General features: G+C 38.2%; 1 protein-coding gene across 2 annotated transcripts in view; it reads right to left on the bottom strand.

The window, feature by feature from the left end:
* Positions 1-3,231: 3,231 nt before the first annotated feature.
* LOC110947954 (activin receptor type-2A) overlaps positions 3,232-22,156 on the bottom strand; it is a 59,782-nt gene continuing 40,857 nt past the window's right edge. For both annotated transcript variants that reach the window (XM_022189309.2, XM_022189311.2), the window contains 7 exons: positions 18,378-18,521; positions 16,930-17,073; positions 12,813-12,958; positions 12,610-12,724; positions 11,466-11,604; positions 11,250-11,380; positions 3,232-10,090 (listed from right to left, as the gene is read on the bottom strand). In XM_022189309.2, coding sequence (XP_022045001.1) covers positions 9,896-10,090; positions 11,250-11,380; positions 11,466-11,604; positions 12,610-12,724; positions 12,813-12,958; positions 16,930-17,073; positions 18,378-18,521 — 1,014 coding nt within the window. In that variant the 3' untranslated portion in view covers positions 3,232-9,895. The remainder of the gene's footprint in view (positions 10,091-11,249; positions 11,381-11,465; positions 11,605-12,609; positions 12,725-12,812; positions 12,959-16,929; positions 17,074-18,377; positions 18,522-22,156) is intronic.

Genomic DNA, 22,156 nt, shown 5'->3' on the forward strand with positions numbered 1-22,156 from the left:
GTCGCTTGGATCGGACTGATTTTTTTAATATTAGAAAGTTCTGAATTTAATAAGTTTAATTTAATATTATTTAATTTTAGAGAACATTCATTTGATAAAATAAAGAGCCGACTGGTTGATAATAATGTAAGTCAAACATATTACCCAGTGTTTAATTTACCAAAATTATAAACAACTTTTGCTTTATCCCATTGAAATATTTTTTTAAATAATTTTGCATCAGAAAAAAATAATCTACTATGCAGTTTTAGCTCATAAAGATATTTTGTTTTAAATATTAAGATTTTTAATTAAATCATTGAGTCGGACAAAAATCTAATTTTAAAACAAATATTCTTAAAGTCTGTCTGAAATACTTCCTTTCATGAAATTAATTGGAGAAATGTAAATTTTAGCAAAAATTACTCTTAAATTTGACTTTAAATATCACTAAAAATATTTTCTGAAATAATCATGAGTCAGATAAAATATCTAGACTCTAATTTTAGTCCAAATTATTACTATTTAATAAAATAAAATAATACATTTTTGAAGTCATTGTGAGTCAAATAAAACAAATAGTTTCTCATTTTAACCCCAATTATTGATACATTTTGTTGAAGATATTATGAAGTTATTGCGAGTCAAAACCTGGATCTAATCTGAACCCATATTATTACATTTTGGCCTGAAACATTATTAAAGTCACTGTTAGTTAAATTATTAAAACATTTTGCTCTAATTTTCATTAAACATGTTCTTTAGAGTCATTGTTAGTCAAATAAAACAAATAACTTCTAATTTTATCTGTAATTACTGACAGATTTTGTCAGACACTTTAAAATGTTATTTTAGCTTTAAACATCATTAAAGTCACTGTTAGTCACATTATTCATAAATTCTGCTTAAAATATCTTTGAAAATATTGTATGAAGCAACTGCAAGTCAAACAAGACGTCTATTTCACTTGAACTCGAGTTATTACTAAATTTCACCTGAAATCCTTGAAAAGTTGCAGGATTTTGGGCCTCCAGGTGTCCAGCTGCTGCCACCTGCTGGTTCACTTCTGAAGGAACAACTTCATCACATCAGACGCTTCTAGATGTGTAAAAAAAATTCTTTATCCTCGTCTCACTTGGACACATTTTTTCTGCACATATTTGCAGTTAACAGGTTTATTGACACCATGTTAAAAAGACATTTTTGGGACTGAAGAGTTTCTCAACAAAGATGTGACGGTAAACAAACTGCAGCATCGGTCAGGATCATTTCATTCCTAATTACAGTAGATTTAACCCTGTAAGACCCAAAATGAGCAAAAATAAATTAAAAAAACTGATAATAATAATAATAATATTATGAACCCAAATATAGAAAAATAATTTGCAAATATATATATATATACATATACGTGAAAAATAGAAATAAATGTGCTAAAAAATGAATATGCATATATCATAGAAAATACTAATTAAAAAATAAAATTGATGTATTTTTGCAACAGTGGGTTTTACAGGGATATATTATTTTTAGCATTTTACTTGCACCACACTCACTGCTAATTTTACTTTTAGATCATTATTTTCAGTTCATTTAGCATAAATGCTGCCTCCTTTTAAACATCATTTTTGTCTTATTTTTGTATTGAAACATTTGTTTAATGCTCACTAATGGTCACGACTTCCCTGCACAGATTCCGACCTCAGTCTGACTTATCTGGTTAGTTGAAGGTTAAAAAAGTTAATACTAAAGTTATTTTAACTGCTTTTTAAAATCTGAAACCATGGACCTGCGAATAGATTTGATTGACATCTTTTTTTTTTATTTTATTTGCTGAAATGACACCATTTATCAGGGCCAGAAACTGTAAAAACAGCATGAACTGTTTGATTTTCAAGTTTTCCAATGGTTCCTGAACTATCCATTTGCATGATTTCATTGAAATCTCAGCTATTTCGTGAAAATCCCTTAAGTCTACACTTCCCATTTAAAAATTTGTCAAAAAATAACTGCACGAAACAGAATCTGTAAAAAACTAAAAATTCTGTGCTTCCTGGTGAAACCGTGAAGCCATCCATGACTCAGCTGAACTGCCTCCTGTGTAATTATGGAAACAAATTAAGATTGTAAATAGTGAAATATGCAATAAATAATGAATCTAAGTGTAGGATACACCTGTGGGACATATTTATGCCAGTCTTTTATACACTAATCAAGGAAATTCAACTTACTGGTGTTTAACTGGAGTCATTCAGCACAGAAGACATTTCTGAGTTCTCCCTCCTTCTGGTCATTTTGTTCTGTTTCAATAGACATGCAGAACTTTATGATGCAGCATTAAACTCCCAGCAACGTATTGCACAAACTAGTTAACTTACCATAAACACACTGCTTGACTGCACCACCGTCTGCTCAGCTCTGCTACATGTGCTGCCCTGCTGGGCAAACTATATGATAATTCTGTGTCTAAATCACCACATAGCATCTTTTTCCTGTCCTATCCTCTATAAAATAAAGTTATATTTTTTTAAAAACCAACCGAAAGAGGCTCTTAACTTGGATTTAAATGGACTTTTGGGTTGTTTCATCTCAAATTATTAATTTTTAGAGCAATTTCTGCTCAACCGTTTCTGATCTGCCTGAAATTTATAGCATAAAATATGGATTATACTGATTTATCAAATACTATTTCTAGAACCGTTTTAATACTCAGATCAGACTATTCAGAAATACTTTTGTTTTTGTGGTACAACTTGCCAAATCTGCTCAATCAGTCATGAAAATTCAACAATACTACATTTTACTCAATTTTTGTGACCAAGTATTTAATATAAAAAGTATTCTATGTGTTTAGTTTTCTATTATTGTGACATTTAGATCAGAAAATATCCCTACTAGACTGCGAAATTATCTTTTTTTTGTTAATTTGACTTTTCATACTGACTCACAACTCATATTCGGAGATTATTTGAACATGTCGTTCAAACTGCCTAGCATTTCAATTTGCAAAAAAGCCTCAGAAAATATTTGATATATCAAGCTAAGATGTCATAGATACCAATTTAAATTTCCTGAGTTTATGATACAAAAAAAGTTGAACAAATCAGAGATGGATTGAGCAGAAGGACCCCGATGATTTGAGACGGAAAAGGAACATTTTTCTATTGAATTAGAACCAAATTTAGTTGGCAGGAAATTCTAAACTGAACACGAAATGCTATTCAATGAGAGAGAAAAAGAAAAACATCAACATTCACAATCTAAAAACACATTTATTTACATCACGTGGATCACTTCAGCTGATAAAAACCATTGGCTGAGAGTCCCAGCGCTGATCAGGGATCCCTTCTCTCCTGTGAGATAACGAACTCCGGGTTTCTTAAGGCTTTCCTCCGTTATAATACTTTTCAAAGGGATGAGAACCCCTGGAGCTGGTAAAGACTCACTCCTGCTCAACAAAACCCAGCGGGATGCTTCTGTTGTACTTCATACACTTTCCGGTTTGAAATTACAGACCTCAGTTTCTTTCCATTTTCACATTATTTTTGAGTCGGCAACATACAGTCACGTGTATCAGGAGTAAAGAAACCGCTAAGAGACGCAACCCACTGAAGTTTCCGGCCTTAAAAAACCTTGTGAACATCATTACTGACTAGAAAACCGTATCCTGGATCAGCGCTGCGACTCCAGAGCGTCGAGAAATGTGGGGTCAAAAACGCTTGTAGTGTTTTTTTTTTCATTATTGTCTTTTCGTAGAAATTTCAGGCCTGGCAACTGGACTCATCTTGCAGCCAAGACGGTCTCAGCGGCGAGGTCACTGGAGTTCAATGTTTCCTCTAAAATTCTTACCAAGAAGTGGGGAAAAAGGAGGAGGTGCTGGAATGAAATACCTGTAGTGGATGATTGTGTTATCACATGTGGAGTATTGCAACTGCTCTCAGAGAGCTTTCAAGGAGGTTTTTTTTTTTTTTTTTAAATGCAAGAGGATCCGAACAGGCTCCCTGAGGAACGCCGTCGGTGTTTGTTTTCTGCTGATGAACCCTTGAGTGCTTTCTTACAAGGTACTCCAATGAGCCTCTAGCTTTTAGCTGACACAAAGCTCGACTGAAACATTATTTAGTGAAGGGGGCCGTTATTAAATGCAGCCAGGCCGAGTCGAAACACAAGTAAAGTATAAATGAATGTAGAGGAAACACTGAAGTTCAACACGCACTTATAAAGATTCAGCTCAGAGTATATAGTTGATACAGGTATTTATGTTCTCATGTCTGTACAGATCCTAGACTGCGTAAAATAGTGTGGGGAGGGGCGGGGCAACAAGACACAAATGTTTCACTGGTAGTTTATATGCACAGCAATGTGAGGTGCTGGGCTGGAGGAGGTCGTGGTAGAAAATCGTAAAGCCCGCACGCTGGGAAAACCAATTCGTACACCTTTAAATGAGTCGGAATAGAGATTTGTTTGGCAAAATGGCAGATAGGATCGTCTCCGGTTGCTTTCATCAGGCAGAAGATTGGACAAAGACGAGCTAAAGATGCTGTATAAAGAGGTTTGTTCGTGGTCAATTCTTTACTTTTGGTTGCTCAAGAGGCGTATGAGTGGAAATCCCAATTTGCTGGTTTTACTGCTTCCTACAGGACAGGGCACAATCACACGAAACCAGCCAAACGCAAAGCCCTCTAAAGTTACATGGGGCCGGGCTCAATCCATCAAAGTACACACAATACTGGAATCCAGGAGTCTGAAGAAACATTCATTCTCGGTCGTTTTTGTCCATAGACTAAATTGAAAGAAGCATGTTACAGTTTATATCTTTTTTTTCTTTTTTGAATTAATGAAAGTATTTCCTGAATTACAACCCACCCACCCCCTCCCCCCAACCGACAACCGCCAAAAAAAAAGAAAAAAAATCGTGCCAACTTTATTCCAAGTTGCACCTGAGCTCTGATCCCCAAAAACCTCAGGCCGGTAAAATTAAAAAATAAATACAACATATCAATATGCAAGGTCACGGATTATTTAAAAAAAAATTAAAATGCTACAAGTTATTTGTGTGTGTAAGTGTGTGTGTTTGTGTATTGAAAGTCACTCCTGCAGCTGGTCCTACAGAAGTGTAGGGTAGTTTGCGGCACTGGTTGCATATAACTTGCTAGAACTTAGAAAAGCATAGTACTGAATCCCTGAATGGTATTTGTCGGTTTGGGTCAGTTTCGCGAGCGCTGTTTAAACTCAACAACATCCGCCGGCATCCACCGAAACCGCCAACCAAATGCTAGCAAGTGTGTTTGCTGTGGCTGAAAAGTTTGTCGACTCTTGCGGCCACTTTGGCAGGTTGCTTATAAAAACTTGGCTGCTAAAACACTGTAAAGAATTTGAGGACACAAACTTGAGGGCAAAAAAAGGGGGTAATACTGGTGGGGTTTTATGTGTTTGTGTCGAAATATCCTTCTGCTGTTGGTCAGTCGTTATGAAAACCCTTTATAGGACGAGAAAATGCATCGTGGTAAAAATGAGGAAACTTCTTTTTAGCCTTTATGGGGAACAAGTGAAGTTAACTCAAGAATTTGAATCCCTTTTCTACTGTAGGAAACCTGGTTATGGTTTTGGTTTATTTGCCACACTTTCTACCCCAAAGAAATCCCTGCGAGTGAGGTAGTACTTATTGAAGGGCTGCTGGGGTTTGCAGTATTGATCGTCCCTGACTGTTCACGAGGACTCGTAGACGGCGTTAATTAAAAGACAGCAGAGCAGCATTAGGAAGCAATGCAAATGTTGTACTCGTGCTACATTAAGTAAATAACGAGATGATGGCTTTGACTTCCTTCAGGTTTGATGTGTTGTTGCAATATCGTGAGTTGAAGTGATATCTCAAACTTGGTGGACTTCTCCTGCCTTTATTGAGCAAATCTTAACTCTCAGAATCCTTTTAGTTCCTGTCAATATTTTAATTTCCTTAAGCCAGTCAGGATAACTTATTAAACCATTTGGGCCAAAAACTGTATAGATATGAAACTGGGGATCATGAAAGTGCTCAAAAAGAATGGAAGCTTCGACTCCCCTATCCAAATTTTGTGCAAGAGATTACTAATCAGTTATATTTTTTAGTGTTTTACTTGTAAACCCTGGCTCTTACTTCCCCGAGTTTTACAGCACTCAAAATACTACTGTCCTGAATGTGAACTGGTTTGGTGAAAAGAAGTTTCTTCACATTTTCCACATCTGCACTGGCACTTGAGCTTAAACTGCGCCCCGCGAAACCATCCCAAAGCTTGAGGAGAGACTGCAGGTCTGCCGGCACCAGTGTTCAATGTCCCTCAGAGGAAATAAAGACTCAAAAATGTCGCCGTTGCCTCAACAACAGCGACAGATACATCCGTTTTGCCTGACATCTACAAGAGTAACTAATGTGGAGACGTAGAAATGGCACCAGGATGAAAGAGAGAAAGAGAGATTCCTCGTCTCGACTCGCTGAACTGAAGATAGCTCTGCGATTGTTTGGTTATCGTTAGTTTTAGTGCTGCATGAGGGGCATTAAAGTGGGAGTTTGTCTTAAATTCTGACTTATTTTGTGAAAACTGTGATGATTGTGTTATCACATGTGCAGTATTGCAACTGCTCTTAGAGAGCTTTCGAGGAGGGTTTTTTTTAAATGCAAGAGGATCCGAACAGGCTCCCTGAGGAACACCGCCGGTGTTTGTTTTCTGCTGATGAACCCTTAAGTGTTTTCTTACATGGTACTCCAATGAGCCTCTGGCTTTTCCTTACACAAAGCTCGACTGAAATACTTACTTGTTTTGTGAAAATTGATGACCTAAAGCTGGGTGGGTCGAAATGATAAGGAAAAGTTATGCTATCCAGCATCTTGTCCGGGGCTACAAAGGTCTTACTTAAAAATTACCGTAAAAGTTCGTCACGAATCCGCCCAGTTTACAAGAAAGCCACAACACAGACTAAAAGACTCCTTAACTTGCTGACCAGACTCTGAGTTCAGGATTTCTTGGCTTCCTTCTAGAGACAGATGTTTGGATCAACATGGACAAAGAAGTAGCCACTAGCCTCATGTATCATCCATCCATCCATAAATCCATCCATCCATCCATCCATCCATTTCCCTGGGTCACAGTGGCAGAAAGCTACTCTGGGCATCCCTCTTCTCAGCAGTGTTTTCCAATTTCTCTGGAGACAACCAAAGATGTTCTCAGGCCAGATGAGATATGTAATCCCTCCAATAAGTTCTGTTCTACAATGGAGTTTCCTCAGACTTTCCCAATGTAAAAGCCTCCATAGGAAGTTGCCCTGGAGGCAACCTAATTGGATGCGATTCTACCCCATGCTCCTCACTTCTCTAAGGCCAACAGAGGAACCTAATTTCAGCCACTTGTATCCATGATCTCATTCTAGACCAACCATGTCATCCACAAAAAGAACAGCAATGGGGCAGTTGGACACATCCATAAGGGCTATAGTCCTTGATGCAGTACTTGTTTAGTCACTTATCGTATTTTATTGATCTGGTAAGGAGAAATTGTCTTTCTGCATTTCCCTGTCTGTTAGTAAGTTAGATTCATGAGGGTTAAGGGACTTGCTCATGGGTCCAGCATTGGCAGCTTGATGGTTCTGGGGCTTCAACCCTGTGATCAGTAGGCCAAAGTCAAAAATGCTGATCCACCACTAGCCCATATGAATATGTTTCTACTCAGTTTTGAAAAAGCGACTCATCCGCACTACACAAATTCTCCAATAGAAGAGAAAAACACTGGCTTTTATTTCTTTAAAACAACTGCAATCATCTAATGCAGTGCTTAACCCAGGATACAGCAACGGTGCCCCTGCAACTGGGTGTTGAGGGCAACGTGTTTTGCACATGGAGAGACACTGGCCTACCTCTACTTCATCTGTTGTTCTCAGTAGTCATGGGGAAATGCAAATGGTGCATGGGTAGGATGATGGTGCCTTAGACTTAGCTCTAAATAAACACCTGTGTATGAAGAGTTCATTTGCAAAAACAGATAACTCCGTTTTGAGAAATTTTCAGAAAACTTTTTTTTTATTGTTTACTTGAGAAAATATCAATCAAACTGAAGTTCAGTGGATTTGACTCAGTAGAAAACTACATGACAAAATAGAGAAAAAATAAATTACTACTGTTATTATTATTATCTCAAGTAAACAATAAAAAAATGAGTTTTCTGAAAACGGAGTTACCCGTTTTTGCAAATGAACTCTTCATACATAAATAGGCAAAGTTCAATCAGAAGCTAGAGACTGAATAGATGATGGCTCAAATTTAAGTTTCACAACAGCACGGCTGAACCTTCACAAGTCGAGACGAGGCGAGAAAGAGACAGAGGAAGCGTAAGAGTCAGCAAGAGAAGAGGTACTCCAGTTCAAGACAGGTGAGGGTGAGGAGGAGGTGAAGGATGCAAGGGGGTGGTGAGTAGCAAAGATTCCTGAGGTGTATCAAAAGAGAGCAGAAACTCTTGATAGTAATCCAAAAAAAGAAAAAATAAACGATGTGTGCAATCAAATCAAAAGCAAGCTGGCTCAGCTAAATACAAATTCCAAAGTAGGGCTGGGTACTGCACTTCATATCTTAAAATAAACAGACCAGGTGCTTTTTCGAAAAAGAATCAGATGACAAATTTCACAAAATGAGAAGAACAAGATGCTCCAAGAGTTTGGCATCTTGGTTGCGATACCAAATATTAAGAATTATTCTTGGTTGGTACCCAGCGCTAATCCAGAGACATAGAAATCCATAAATCCAGATCTCATGACCAAAATTAAGCTTGTCAGTGATAATTACTCCGTTGACAGTTGACACGGCAAACCAAAACGGAAAATATAATTACTTACAACTTCATTATGGGGCTATGTTATTCTTTTTTTTTATCCCATTGTCAGAAAATCTAAAAAATAACAAAAATAACAAAAGGAGAAAGTCGATAAAATCAAAGTGGAGCAAAACTAGAGACTTGAGAAAAAGGGAGGAAACAGGGAGAAACTTGTGTTTACAGTGTGTATGGCCATGGATATCGAGGCTTTGCTGACTACATTACCCATGAGCGTCATGGCTGACAGCAGGTTGTTTGGAGGTCATGGAGAGCCAAGGTTGTGGAAAGTGTGAGCTATGACCGTGAACAGGGAGAGGGACTAATTTAAACTGTGTCCATCTGAACTGAGGTATACCTGGTTGAAGGAGGTTTATGGTTTTTATCGTCGTAATGCTTGAAAATGGACCCCCCTCCCCCGTCCCCCCTTTAAAATAAGCTTGATTACCAAGTTGTCTGGGTCCATAATACACTATGTACAGCAGCATTACACTATAAACATTCAGAAGCCGTTGCTTATTGGCAGAACGATAGTCGTTTCTTCAAAAAACGCACACAAGAAAACAGCAAATGTATCAAGAGCCAGGTCGCTCGTCTTTTTTTCTCTTTTTTTTTTTACACTAAAATGTACTGAGAGTTCTGTGAAATTTCTCCGCAAGATCTTCTCTCTCCGTAGAAAACCGAGCAGAACAGGTCACCCTCCTATGTGTGTGTATGTATATAAAAACAATACATGATAAAAGAGTTTGTCGTCCCAGCATGGTCACGGCACGGTGACGTCGTTTGTCGCGGTAAATCTCCTGAATCGTCTTGACCGATAAAATGTTAAAATTCCTCAGGCACACATATCAAAAATGAGGTGGATATTAACTGATGTGGTGAGGTGGGCGCAGGGTGTTTCCTGAAAAGCAAGTAGCGGCCTGCACTTAAAAGAAAAAAATAAGAGAGAAAAGGAAAAACAGACAAAAATGCAAACGAAGAAAAAGGAAAAACAAAACAAAACACTAAGCCAACCAACCAGGGTCGGCTGTTTATCCCCTCGTGTTGATCCGTGTTTCCGCATCCAACGTTGTCTGATTGGCTGATCATAAGCTGGACTCCTTGGGTGGGAGGTCCACGTTTGTCACCATGGTGACGACGGTGACGATCTCCTCGGGGCCGATTATGGGCGCCTGGCGCTGCATCTGGCCGATTCGCTCCTCGACGCAGCCAGCGGACAGCCGAGCCTCGGCCTCGTGGTCCCAGCAGTCCTCGATGGTTTCGCAGAGCATGGCCAGACCCTGAAGGACGACCAGCATTAGAGCAAGGCAGATATGTTTGGTTTGGTGGGTCTACATCGTCTTATTAGTTGTCTGGTGTCTCTGATATTCTTCCCTACCTCCCATCTGCAGCTTTCCCTGAACCTGGTTCTGCTGAAGGTTATTTCCTGTTTGGATTTGTTGGGTTTTCCATATTGTCAGGTTGCAATTTTATTACTTCAGTTAGTCATGTAATTTTGTAATATATGCATACGGATTGGTCTTAACTGTAATATTTCAATTAGCCAGGTAAATTACACATAAATTGAAGGTTCCTATGTGCACTATTGAAATGTGTAAATAAATATGATACATATGAATGTGTAGAATCATAACCTTCATGTTTAAATTAGTTATGTAAATTCAAATTAAAGTAATAATATATAAAGTAATTAAGTAAATTGAAATAATATATAATATTGTAGGTTCTTGATCCTAAAATGCTTTATTAGTCAGGTATATATGTATATGATATTGTAAGGTGTTCATCTTGAATTTTAAACTAGTTGGATACATCTTTATTATATATAAGATTGTGGGATCAGACCATTTGTATTTAAATTTGATGTGTAAATTAATCTTATTTATATATAATATTTTATGAAGCTTAACTTAATTATGTAAGTAAGTCAAGTAAATTTAAATGATACATAATATTATAGGTTCTTACCCCCAATATTTAAATGTATCATGTAAATCTGTACAGTAAATAGTAATGTAGAGTCTTAACATATAAATTAATAAAATAAATTTAAATAATATTATAGAAAATAGTTTGGCAAATCTAAATAAATATAATATTTTAGGTTGTTTGATCCTAATATTTGAATTAGTCAAGGGTTTTTTATGTGTATTATCTATAGTATTGGAAGGTCTTGGGCTTGAGTTTTAGCTGGATCCATTTTAATTATTTTTAATATTGTAGGGTTCTACCTTTGATATTTTAATTTGTCACGTGAATTAAAATTCTTTAAATAAAAAGCATTTAATAGGTTTCAGATTTGGATTACATGTAATATTGTCAGGTAACAATGTGAATAATTCATTGGTATTTTCTACATAACACTGCAAGGTCTTAAGTAAAATGTTAAGTCAGTTTATTGTCAATTACTAAAATCTAAAGCATGTTGTCAGAGCTCACCGTGTGTTTCTGCCAGCAGTCTCTCAGACATGGTCGCAGTTTCTTGTGCACCACCACCTCCTGCATGTCCTCCAGAGACGGATGCTGACCCACCTCCTCCTCAAAGGGGAGCATGTACTCGTCCACCGGGCCTGGAAACACATAAACACACGCACGATTAAAAACGGAACAAAAGCAACGCAGCGTGGACTGGACGTGTTTCTGTTCACGCCTCACCGTCGGCGGCGGTGCACCGTGCCGCGAGCTCCCAGAGGACCAGGCCGAAGGCGTACATGTCGATACGCAGGAAGGAGTCGCGCTGGAAGTTGATGGCGCCCTCCAGGACTTCAGGAGCCATGTAGCGCCGCGTTCCCACCTTCAAACAAAACAATTTAGTAGGTCAGCATTAGCATGGAAACAACAAATAAAACCAGGACACGGCTCTGAAATGCACGATGATGTTTTTTTTGTCCAACTTGCAAACGGAAAATAAAAACATCTAAACCTAAATCTTTCCAGACATATCTAAGAGGTCTATCGGTTCAAAACTTGATAAACGATCTGTCAGGTGCAAGGAAGGATGCCGTCGGAGTTTCACTTTAATTTACGACAAAGCATTATGCATAAACACACCGCTAGAGACAAGGGACAAATGAGAAAAAGTTTAGGCTCGTGGCGCAACCAAAAGACGCCACTGGAATGAAAATATTTCAAATGCTAATCAGAAGTGTTGTTTGGTGACATGTAATCACAATTTCACTGTGTTCTGAGCTGATTTGCATTATTTATGGTTGTGTTTATGGGTGCGTTTTACAGCCCGTCATAAACTTTCCCTCCTCGGTGAGGAAATTATTGAATTTATGTATATTTTCTTTTACCACCTTAACTCAATTCTGCACCTGAAAACCAGTAACGCAGCTTTGAAAGTAAGAAAACAGGCTGGGTCACATAGATCCTTTACCTAATTTAACTCCTTTCTTCTCTGCTAGTTTTTAATCACAATTCCTATTATTTTTGCCTACTTTTAACATCATTGGTACTGCTAATATCTATTTTCTTTGTATTTTGTAGTTATCTGTCCGTAGGAAGCACAACAAATGCCGATTATTATAACTGCAAGGGACGATCCTGTAGTTTGGTTTGTTTTCTTGTAATTTATGGGTGATTATCATGTGTCTGGTAAATGTTTTTACGTCAAAAAGTTATTTTAAAAAGAAAGAAACGATGCAAAACAATACAACAAAAAACGAGGAGAGCTTTACAGTTAAAACATAAAAGCTTTCTGGGCAACACTGCCACCTGCAGGAGTGTTTGGACACTGTCACAAACCAGTACTGGTAGAAATAAAGAACATTTTGTAACTTTTATTTGTATCCCTCACCTGTCCATGCGTGTCTCCTGCAGATTTTCCAGCCTCAAACTTCAGTGCAAGGCCAAAGTCAGCTATACAGGCCGTCAGGTTATTCTTCAGCAGCACATTCTTGCTCTTAATGTCCCTAAAACACAAAAACAAAGCACCAAAGTGTGTCAAAATGATCCCGGCGTCGTGATAGAAACATTTGTTCGTTCACAAACACTTGATACCTGTGAGCGATAGAGGGTTTGTGGCCGTCCTTGTGTCCGGGGATGTCTTCGTGGAGGTAGGCGAGTCCGCGGGCCGCCGACTGGGCAATGTGGCACAGCTCGTTCCAGGAAACAACATTGGCCTTCAGGTAGTCCGTCAGAGAGCCCTGGAGAGGGAAAAAACAGAGGAAATACACATTAAGCATGTAGTTTGCAGCTTCAATAATCCTCATAAAGCAAAAACTCTACATTAAAACTATCATCTGTAGGTATTTTTTAGTGTTTGAGGGAATTCATGAGAATAAACCTCAAAACTATGTTATCTTTTCATCAAAAATGCCAAATTTACATCATTAATTCTATCTTGAAACTGTAAAAACTGAGAAAACTGAAGCCAAATTGCACTAACCCTGTGTAATGTGTGATTCAGTCAATAAATTTGAACAAATCTAATCTCAAAATAAAGGAAATTGTCACAAAATATCTCAATATCTGGACAAAACTAAAGATTCCAAAAAATAAATGTGTTTTTTTTTTAATTCTTGGGTGATTCCATCAGAAAAATTGACCAAATCAAAGCTTATAATGTCGGAAATTTGACAAAATATCACAATTTTTATCATTGTTTGGCTATTTTTCTAATGAACCAAATCTCAGCTGAAAATAAAGAAAAATTCGACAACATATTACAATCTGTAACTCATTTTTGGTTGTGTGCCCTATAATAATAACTACAAAGCTTTAAAAAACTGCTATTACGCCTCACTAAATGCCACAAATCAGAGCTAGAAAGTGTCATATCAGAGAGATTTGTATGATGTAGCTTTTCCCTTTACTGGGTATTTAAGCACATATCTGTTGGTAAACTTAAGCAAATCGCAACTTAAAATCGCGATATTTCATCAAATTCACATTATTCTACATGTCTCATTTTTTTAAAAAATCTTAAAAATCAGCTGTGGACACTTCAAAGAATGTTGCACATGTTGATTCCTAGTTTTTATAATTTTTGTAAAATAATCAAAAAAATTCTATTTAGATTTTTTGTGTTTGCATGATTTATGTAATTTTAATTGCCATATTTCACTAAAGACACCGCACCATTCACTTAGTTAAACGCTAGCTTTAAAATGAGCAAATGATGCAACAAAAATGCTTTTTTAAGTGATAAATCCTCATAAAATGTAACTATAATATGCACTTCAAAATACTGTTATGCTAGAAACCAAATAAATAAATACACATGGCAACACTGACGGCCCTAAAAAGCTGTATAAAAACATCTATATGTAAGCTTACATGTTTGATAACCTCCTCTACAAGTGTTTCCAACAGAAACAGAACAAAAGTATTAAATTATAGTATAATGAAGGGCCATTTGTGATGATTCCCACCTCTCTGGAAAATGCAACATCTCCATGGTAACGGCAATATCCCTAATGGGATGGAAATTCACTGACGCTTGTGGGTAGTATTTGTATTTTGACTCCACAGTATAGCCATAATAACACACGTCTGACTTTCGCTTGATTGAAGATTTAAATATCGGCATGTTTCCGACGAGCTGGGGCTGAATATTCCAGCTCGGGGCGCCGAATAAGATTCACCACCTACTCAGGGTCCCTCTAGAAACCTCAGTTGATGTCCTTCGGTCGCCTTTGTCAGCGAACCAACTCGTTTATTGTTCCCTGATAAATGTGATTCATTAATCTGCTTGCCGTGGTGCCTTTCGATCCCCGCTCTTTATCTCAGTCTTTATCGAGGGCAGGTTTGCTGAGTGTCTTTATCAGCAAAGTTGACTTCTTTGCAGAGATGCAGCTTTGATTTTTGCATGCACTGAGCTTCATTACATCATTTTTTAGACTTTTGAAGTAAATACTGCAGTGTAAATGTAGAATTATTGTGTATCGTAATAGCTGAGAGTTGTGCTTTGACGTTGGAGCTGCATCTGTTTACCTCCTTATCCTTTGTGCACCATCTTTGCTCTTACATAATGTATGTCAGTGTAATACAAGGTCACTCCCAGCAAGGCCAAAGACAGATGCAGTTGCATGAAGCGGCCACTAGAGGGCAGGCGGCTCCAACAGATGTAGAGAAATAATGCAATCTATCAGGATTAATGCCTTCCTGCTTGTGTGTTTATACCTTCTGTGTTTCATCCCTGGGTTTATTTATCGTGCGCTGTTTGGAAATGCAATCACATCAGCTTAACGGGGAGTTTTTGTCTCGGTTAAAACAAGCCGCTGCACGCCGACGCCGCTGCTGCTACAGATGCATAAAGCTGCTTAGATGCATCAAACAACGAGGCATAAATCAGCTGTCAAGGAGACGCTGAACTCTGCAATCAGAGCTCCAGCTGCGTTACACAAGCCGAGGTTTCAGCCCAACGTTTTGACACCTGCTCACTTTGTAGGTCAGTTTAAAGCTCGCAAGAATAATCACTGCGCATGTTTGACAGGGCTCTCAGCTGCTGGTACATCTCTGGTAGCGTGCTGCCTCTAAAAGCTCCTTTAAACCCACTCACCGAGCGTCGCATTGTTGCCATTAAAGGTCTCACCGCCACACCCACGAGCTTTAATTTTTCAACCTTTCTTCACGCAACGAGGGCTCCTTTAAGCATGCAGATTCAAATCCTCGGTCTGACTGGGAAGTTCAGGCAAGCGAGGCGTGTAGGAATCGCTCTCCACTTCGCCGGTAATGACCCTCAAAACACAGAGGCACTTAAAAGCCCCGAAAGCTACAAAGACTGTGGCTGAGAGGGAGAGTGAAGCACATCAGGGCGAACGGAGCTCAGACAAATTACAAAAAAATAAAAAACAACCGCGTGAGAGATCTTGTAATTACAGATCAGCTCTTAAAGCACCGAGCAGAATCGATACAACGTGATGGTTTCATGCATGTTTTCCAGCGTTTACGACTTGGTTAGCCGGCCGCCCCGGAGGTTTCTAAGTCTGTGTACAGAAAGCAAAGAACACTTTATAACTGTTTTTACAGCGACACAAACAAAACCTGGTTAGTGGGAGAAATCAGGCGGGAAATCAGAATTTGTTTACAAGCACAAGTAGCAAACTGCTGCTGGAAAACACGAGTCTGCAGGAAGCCGGTCCAGGAGTTTCTATTTGTCTGGAACTTGAAAACAGATTTTTATCTCCTTGCAGAGACTTAACCAACTTCATTCTCTAAAACAATCCCTTCTCTGTCTCGTCACTGGGGCTGCAACTAACAACTATTTATCTGCTAATTAATCTATTGACTATTTCACCAATTAGTTAATTATTCTTAATAATTAAAACCCTGAACTTCGAAGTCCATCAGTGGATTTAATCCTCCTGTTTTCCTCATTTAGGGGCACCAAAAAATACTGTTTCCTTGTCTGACAAAAAAATTCAAAAATTCAGCAAAAAATTCCCCAAATTTCTGAAAATTTGCAAAAACCTTCAGGAAGAAAATTCCAATAATTCTTTAAAAGTTTCCCATAAAAGTTTTATTTTGAAAAAAAAATTCCCCATATTTGGCAAGAAAATTCTTTTAAATATTGTCAAAAAAATGAGTAAAAATCTTCCAAATAGTCCTAAACCCTATATAGGAAATATTTTTGTTAAAATCCCCCTATCCTGCATGTAATAATTTGTCAAAAGTAAACAGTTTGCTATGACTTGAATGTATAAAAACTAAAAAATTCAGCACTCATTGTAGCAACTACGAATCCAAAAGTGACTCAATTGCGTCCAACTGTTTTTGGCTGAACTACAGGCAGTGTTTACACAGAATATGTGGGAAATAAATCTACTTTTGTTTTTATTTTTCGTAATGTTTATGTAACTCATTCATGAATGCAACAGGAACAACAAAAGCTTCCTTCTGAGGCCTCTGCACGGCTGCTACAACTGTAATTTGTCCACAGCACTGATTTAAAGCTAACTTAACTCAGCTTGTCAGGTTTAAAATCAACCTTAGATGCTGCTGCAGGTGTAGATTTCACATTTGAGGAGTATAAAACTTCTACATGAGAGCTACTGCGTCGTGTGTAGAAGGGCGTAGCTTCCTTTGCTTGAGTCTATGTTGAGAAATGAGTCAATAAATAAAAGGCTAAATTCAGCAGTTTGCTGGTGGGATATCTGCATCCCTGACAGCGTACCTTGTCGTGGTAGGCGGTGATGAGCCACAGGTCCAGGTCCAGGTTGTTGTTCCTCTTCTCCACGCCGATAAAGTGGAGGATGTTGTCGTGCTTCATGCCGCTCACGCTGTACATCTCATACTCGTTCTGCCAAGACAGCTTGTCCTGGACGAGAGCAGAGAGGCAGAGGTGCAGATGTTATTTACAGATATCAGCACACCTGATCAGCTCAATTATCAGTAACAGGGAACATGACAGAGGAAGAGCAGTGGTAGGAATGATGATTACCACTCTGAAAAACAGGCCGTTTTAGCTCATTTTTACGGCAACATAAAGTCCAGTAAAATGTAGGTTTTCTAAATATTTGTTTTAAAAAAATTGGATATTTTTGATTATTTATCTTTTAAAGCGTGCTTACATTTTTACTTGGTTTCCAGTTTATTTGCTCTGTCAAAACACGTCCTGCAGTTCAGCTGAAGACTCTCAGAATTTTGGTCATGATTGTTGGTTGCAGTTGAATTAGTAATGGCTTCACAGCTGCAACAATAACTGCATAATTTTTTTGGTTTTGTAGAATTTAGATCCTGCAGATGTTTTATTTTTGGCAATTTTTTAAAGGAAGCACATACATCAAAGTGATTTTGACGAAATATCACAATTTCAAGCTGAAATTTGGAGCATTTTTTTGAGGTTTCTTACGGCTATTCTTGCAGCGATGGTCTTCCAAAGTTGAATTTTTTTGATTGAACATGTACAGCCATTTTTCATACGTTCACATGAGTTGGCAACACCGGTGCAAAAAATGGTAGCTCCACATACTATTGATATCTAACGGTTTGCATTTTTATTTGTGTAGATTGTGTTTTTGTCTTTTACAGAATCTGGTTAAAGCAAATGCTTTATTTGTGGCAACACATGTAGAAGAAAGTGATTAAATATCACGATTTTAAGCTTAGATTTAGCTCATTTTCCCCATAATACTAAAAGTCACATATGGCATTATTGCATTTATAAAAGTTGGGAAAAAACAGAAATCAACATGTACAACATTTTTTTCCCCACAGGTGTAAAGACGCAGGGAAAGATGGTGGCTCTACATACGACAGTTATCTAGTTTGCATTTTGATTTTTTACTTTCTTTCAATACACCGCCTGCAGTTCAGCCGAGAAGTCCCTCAATCTTTGTCACTTGCAGAAATGTTTTGTTTTTACGAAGCCTGTTTACAGTCAATAGTTTATTTCACATAGAGAACAAAATGATTAAAATATCATGATTTTTACTTTAGATTTGGTTAATTTTCTCGACAAAACGAAAATCACAGGCAACAACTCTAAGAACCATCAGAAAGCTGAGTATTTTTGCTGTTTTTGCTGTTTAAAACTCTAATAAACGGCATCGTTCTTGCAATTTTTGTGGTTCAGAGGGTTAAAGCACTTTAAAAGCTCTAAATTCTTCTCCAGAAAATTACCTGTATGGGGAAGATCTTCACAGCCACATATTCGTTGAGCAGCTGGGCTTTCCAAACGCAGCCGAAGCGCCCCCTGGCCTTCACCTCGATCAGCTGCAGCGGTTTGTGTCCCAGAACGGGGGACGGGGGTGAGGGTCCGGGATCCTAAAAAAGAAAAAACACAGAGGACAGTGTTATTCTTTATTCTTTTTTCTGCAGAGCATTAAAATAGCACTGGCTTATGCTGAAGGTGACCGGGCTTTTGGCTCGGCGTCAACACGCCTGAGGAGCTTAGGCCAGCAGAACCACCACCGTCCTCACATCTTAAATCTTACAACTCATATTTATAGACTTGTTTAATGTGACGGCGCCGTTTCTTTATTTATTTTACATTTCTGTTGTTTGGAAAGTCCTGTCCAGGAGGCGCTGCGTGTTTAGGTTGAGTATTATTATCGGTGTGAAGTTTTTCTGGCAGCGAGGACGATGCATACCGAGCAGGGTTCAGATTCATTCATTAAGAATTCAATTAAACCCCTCGGGGCTGCATTTGTTCAAGTTCACAGAAACAGGATTGTAACTGGAAGGTTGCCAGTTCGAATTCGAACAGCAGCTGAGGGAACTGCCACTGAGCAAGGCATGCAAAAGCAGAGGGTTAATTATTGATCTGAGGCTCGATCATGGCGTTTAGCCGCCGTCGTCGGGTCAAACCTCACGCTATGTATTCATGCTAATCCCACATAAACAAAAGTGAAAGCAACTAAGCCAAGTGTTCCAAATCCAAAGTAGGTTAAACACAGCTGGTGATCAGGATTAAGCCGATCACTTTCGCATGTGACTTCGCAGAGAAGGACAGAGGGCAAGCGAGGATAGCGATGCACAGGGAGAGCGAGAGGAGAGAGAGAGGAGGGGAAGGTTAAAAAGAAGCATGCAGCGAGGGAGTCACATTTCCAGAGGATAAAAGGTAGAGGAGAAAGACTAGCAAATGACTGATGGCCTTTGATGAAACCAAATATGCCGCTGCAAAATCTCGACTTTGCTTCCATGCCTGTGCCGGTGGAAAAGGGAAAAAGACGTTCATGTTTTCACTTGAACTGAAGGCTTACAAGGTGCCTGATAAGCTGGAGCAAGTTTCAGGACCCCGAGGCCCACAGGATCCTCTCGCACACTGTGATAATATATCAAAAAGTGCACGCTTGTCAATCCGAGTCTGTTTTCCTAACCTCACATAAAAAGCCCCCACTTTTGAGTTACAAGGTTTGCTGCAGATAGCGACAGAGGAGATTTAATAGGCGGAGACAACACTCAAACCGATGAGTTATCTTCGGTCGGGTTGGGGATAAAAGGTGCGTTTTACTGCCGATGCTCTGACACCCAACCTTCCTTAAAAAAATCAGTGGTAATCCTGCTGTGAGGAAGGAGCTACGTCGGCGCTAACAGCCAAAGCCGAAGAGCATTTAACCGCACGAGCAGTAAAACGGAGGAAGAAGTGGCTTTTGCTTTTTACCACCTGTCCTGACAAGAAGATGGAGGCCACACAAGCAAACTGTAAATCACTTAGCAGCATTTATGGCTTTGATTTTTTGAGCAAGTTGAAATTTTACAGCTGATCGTGACCTGCGGCCTTTAGCGCACACAAAAATAAAGCACCTGAAAGATTGACTTTGAGGCTTTTCAGTAAATCTCAACCGTATTCTTAAGGTTTTATATCTGAGACATGGTTTTAGAGGGGGGGAAAAGCTCCACAGTTTAACTTAAAAACAGGAATATCAAACAAAATCATCCTTGTTTGACATAAAATCTTGTAAATGTTGTGTACTGCAGGTTAATGCATGGAAAAATAACACAAAAAAGAGGGTCTGGAGCCTGGACTTTGATTAAAATATGACAAATTTAGGACATCTTCCATAAATTATATTCAGATGCTGCTTAATACTATTTTAAACTAAACTACAAGCTGTAAATTCTAAACCATAATATTTAAATTAGTCAGGTAAATTTGTGTAATAGATAATGCTCTGTTAAATTAGACAAGTAAATTTGATTCTATATATACACATCTACATTGCAGGGATCTTGAACTTAAATATATACATTTGTAATATTTACAGTATTGTAGGTTCTTTACCGGAATATTTCCATCAGTTAGGTAAATTTGTATTATTTATTATATTTTATGGTTTCAACCCATATATCTGAATAAGTTGTGTTAATTTTGAACTTTATCAATTTCTCGAGTAAAGTCTTAATTTATATACAATATTGTGGGTTATTAAACTTAATAATGGAGTTAAAAAGGTAAGTTTGTATTTTATATATAATATTTTTTGGGGACTTCACTTCATTTTGATATTCAAATTGGTCACATTGCTCCTCAGGGATGAACAACTTTCAGGTTTTAGCAAGAATAAAGCATGTATAAATAATCTGACTTGTGCTGTCGTTTTTATGGAAGATATATCACAATTTTTACACTTAATATTTAGAGGAAAATACCCGAAAACCTATTGACTTGGTTGTACTCTGTATATAAGGTTCATTAGCATATGTTAGCAAGCTAATACCCTAAAATAAGATGGTAAACACAGCAAACGGTACACCTGCTAAACCTCTGAACACTAGCATTGCAATTCTGAGCATGCTAGCATGTTAAATCTGGCTAAAAGCACAAGTCTGTCTTCACAGAGATGTTAGCATGGCAGTAGATTTAGCTTTGTTAATATTTAATTTATATTTAGTGTTTCCTCTTGAGCCAAATTGCTCCCCAGAGATGAGAAGAGTTTCAGGTTTTAGCACGAGTCTGCCAACAGCTCTGCAAGAATAAAGCCTGTAGGAAAAATCTGGTATTTGCTGTTGCTTTTATAGTCGATTTAGTGCAGAGAAACACAATTTGTTTCTCAGTTCAATGGACAACATTTAGTTTTTTGTGAAGCCTAAATTACATATATCATTATATTTTAGTGTTTTTTTCTCAGATTATCTGAAAAACGAATGTCTTGGCTGCACTTTGCATTTAGGGCTTATTAGCATGCTAACAGTTGCTAAAAACATGGTAAAGACAGTAAACATTACACCTGCAAAAGTTAGCATTGCAATTCTACAGTCATGCTAACATCTATGTGAGATGCTAACATGGCTGCAGATGTAACTTTGTTTATATCCAATTTATATTTAGTGTTTCCTCTGGAGCCAAATTGCTCCCCAGAGACGATGAGAGTTTCAGGTTTTAGTACGAGTCTGCCAACATCTCTGCAAGAAAAAAAACATGTAGGGAAAAAAAAAATCAGGTATTTGCTGCTGTTTCTTTTTGGTAGATACAGTGCAGAGCAAGCTGTCTGTGCCTTTTAGTATCTGCCTGGGCAGTGCAGGGGGGAACGGAGGATTCGAGTGGGAACTGGTTTGTTTACTTAAAGCCTTTTCCCTCTAACAGAGAGCTGTGAGGCAGACCTGCTGTCTGCACACTGCTTTCACACCAAATGCCAGCCAAATGACGGGGAAAATTACCCACTGTGGCACTGAGGTTGGATTACAGAGCGGCCCAAAGGTTGGCAACTTTAAAAAAAATAAAAAAACATCTTCAAGAACACAGTGTAAGAACCAAAATAAAGAATCTATAGTTTCACAGAAGTGTTTCTCTACATCTGTTTTCAAGGCTGTGTTGTAAATATGGGTCTGTGCCCTGTGAATGAAAAGAATCCAAACCAGATATTGTGTTTCAACAACTACTTAGACAGCCAACAACTGGAAACTGAACATAATGTATCTAAGTTATATCCTCTTCATCATACCAGAAAGTTAGCTGT

The sequence above is a fragment of the Acanthochromis polyacanthus genome, chromosome 22 (genome assembly GCF_021347895.1).
Source record: "Acanthochromis polyacanthus isolate Apoly-LR-REF ecotype Palm Island chromosome 22, KAUST_Apoly_ChrSc, whole genome shotgun sequence".
Lineage (NCBI taxonomy): Eukaryota > Metazoa > Chordata > Actinopteri > Pomacentridae > Acanthochromis > Acanthochromis polyacanthus.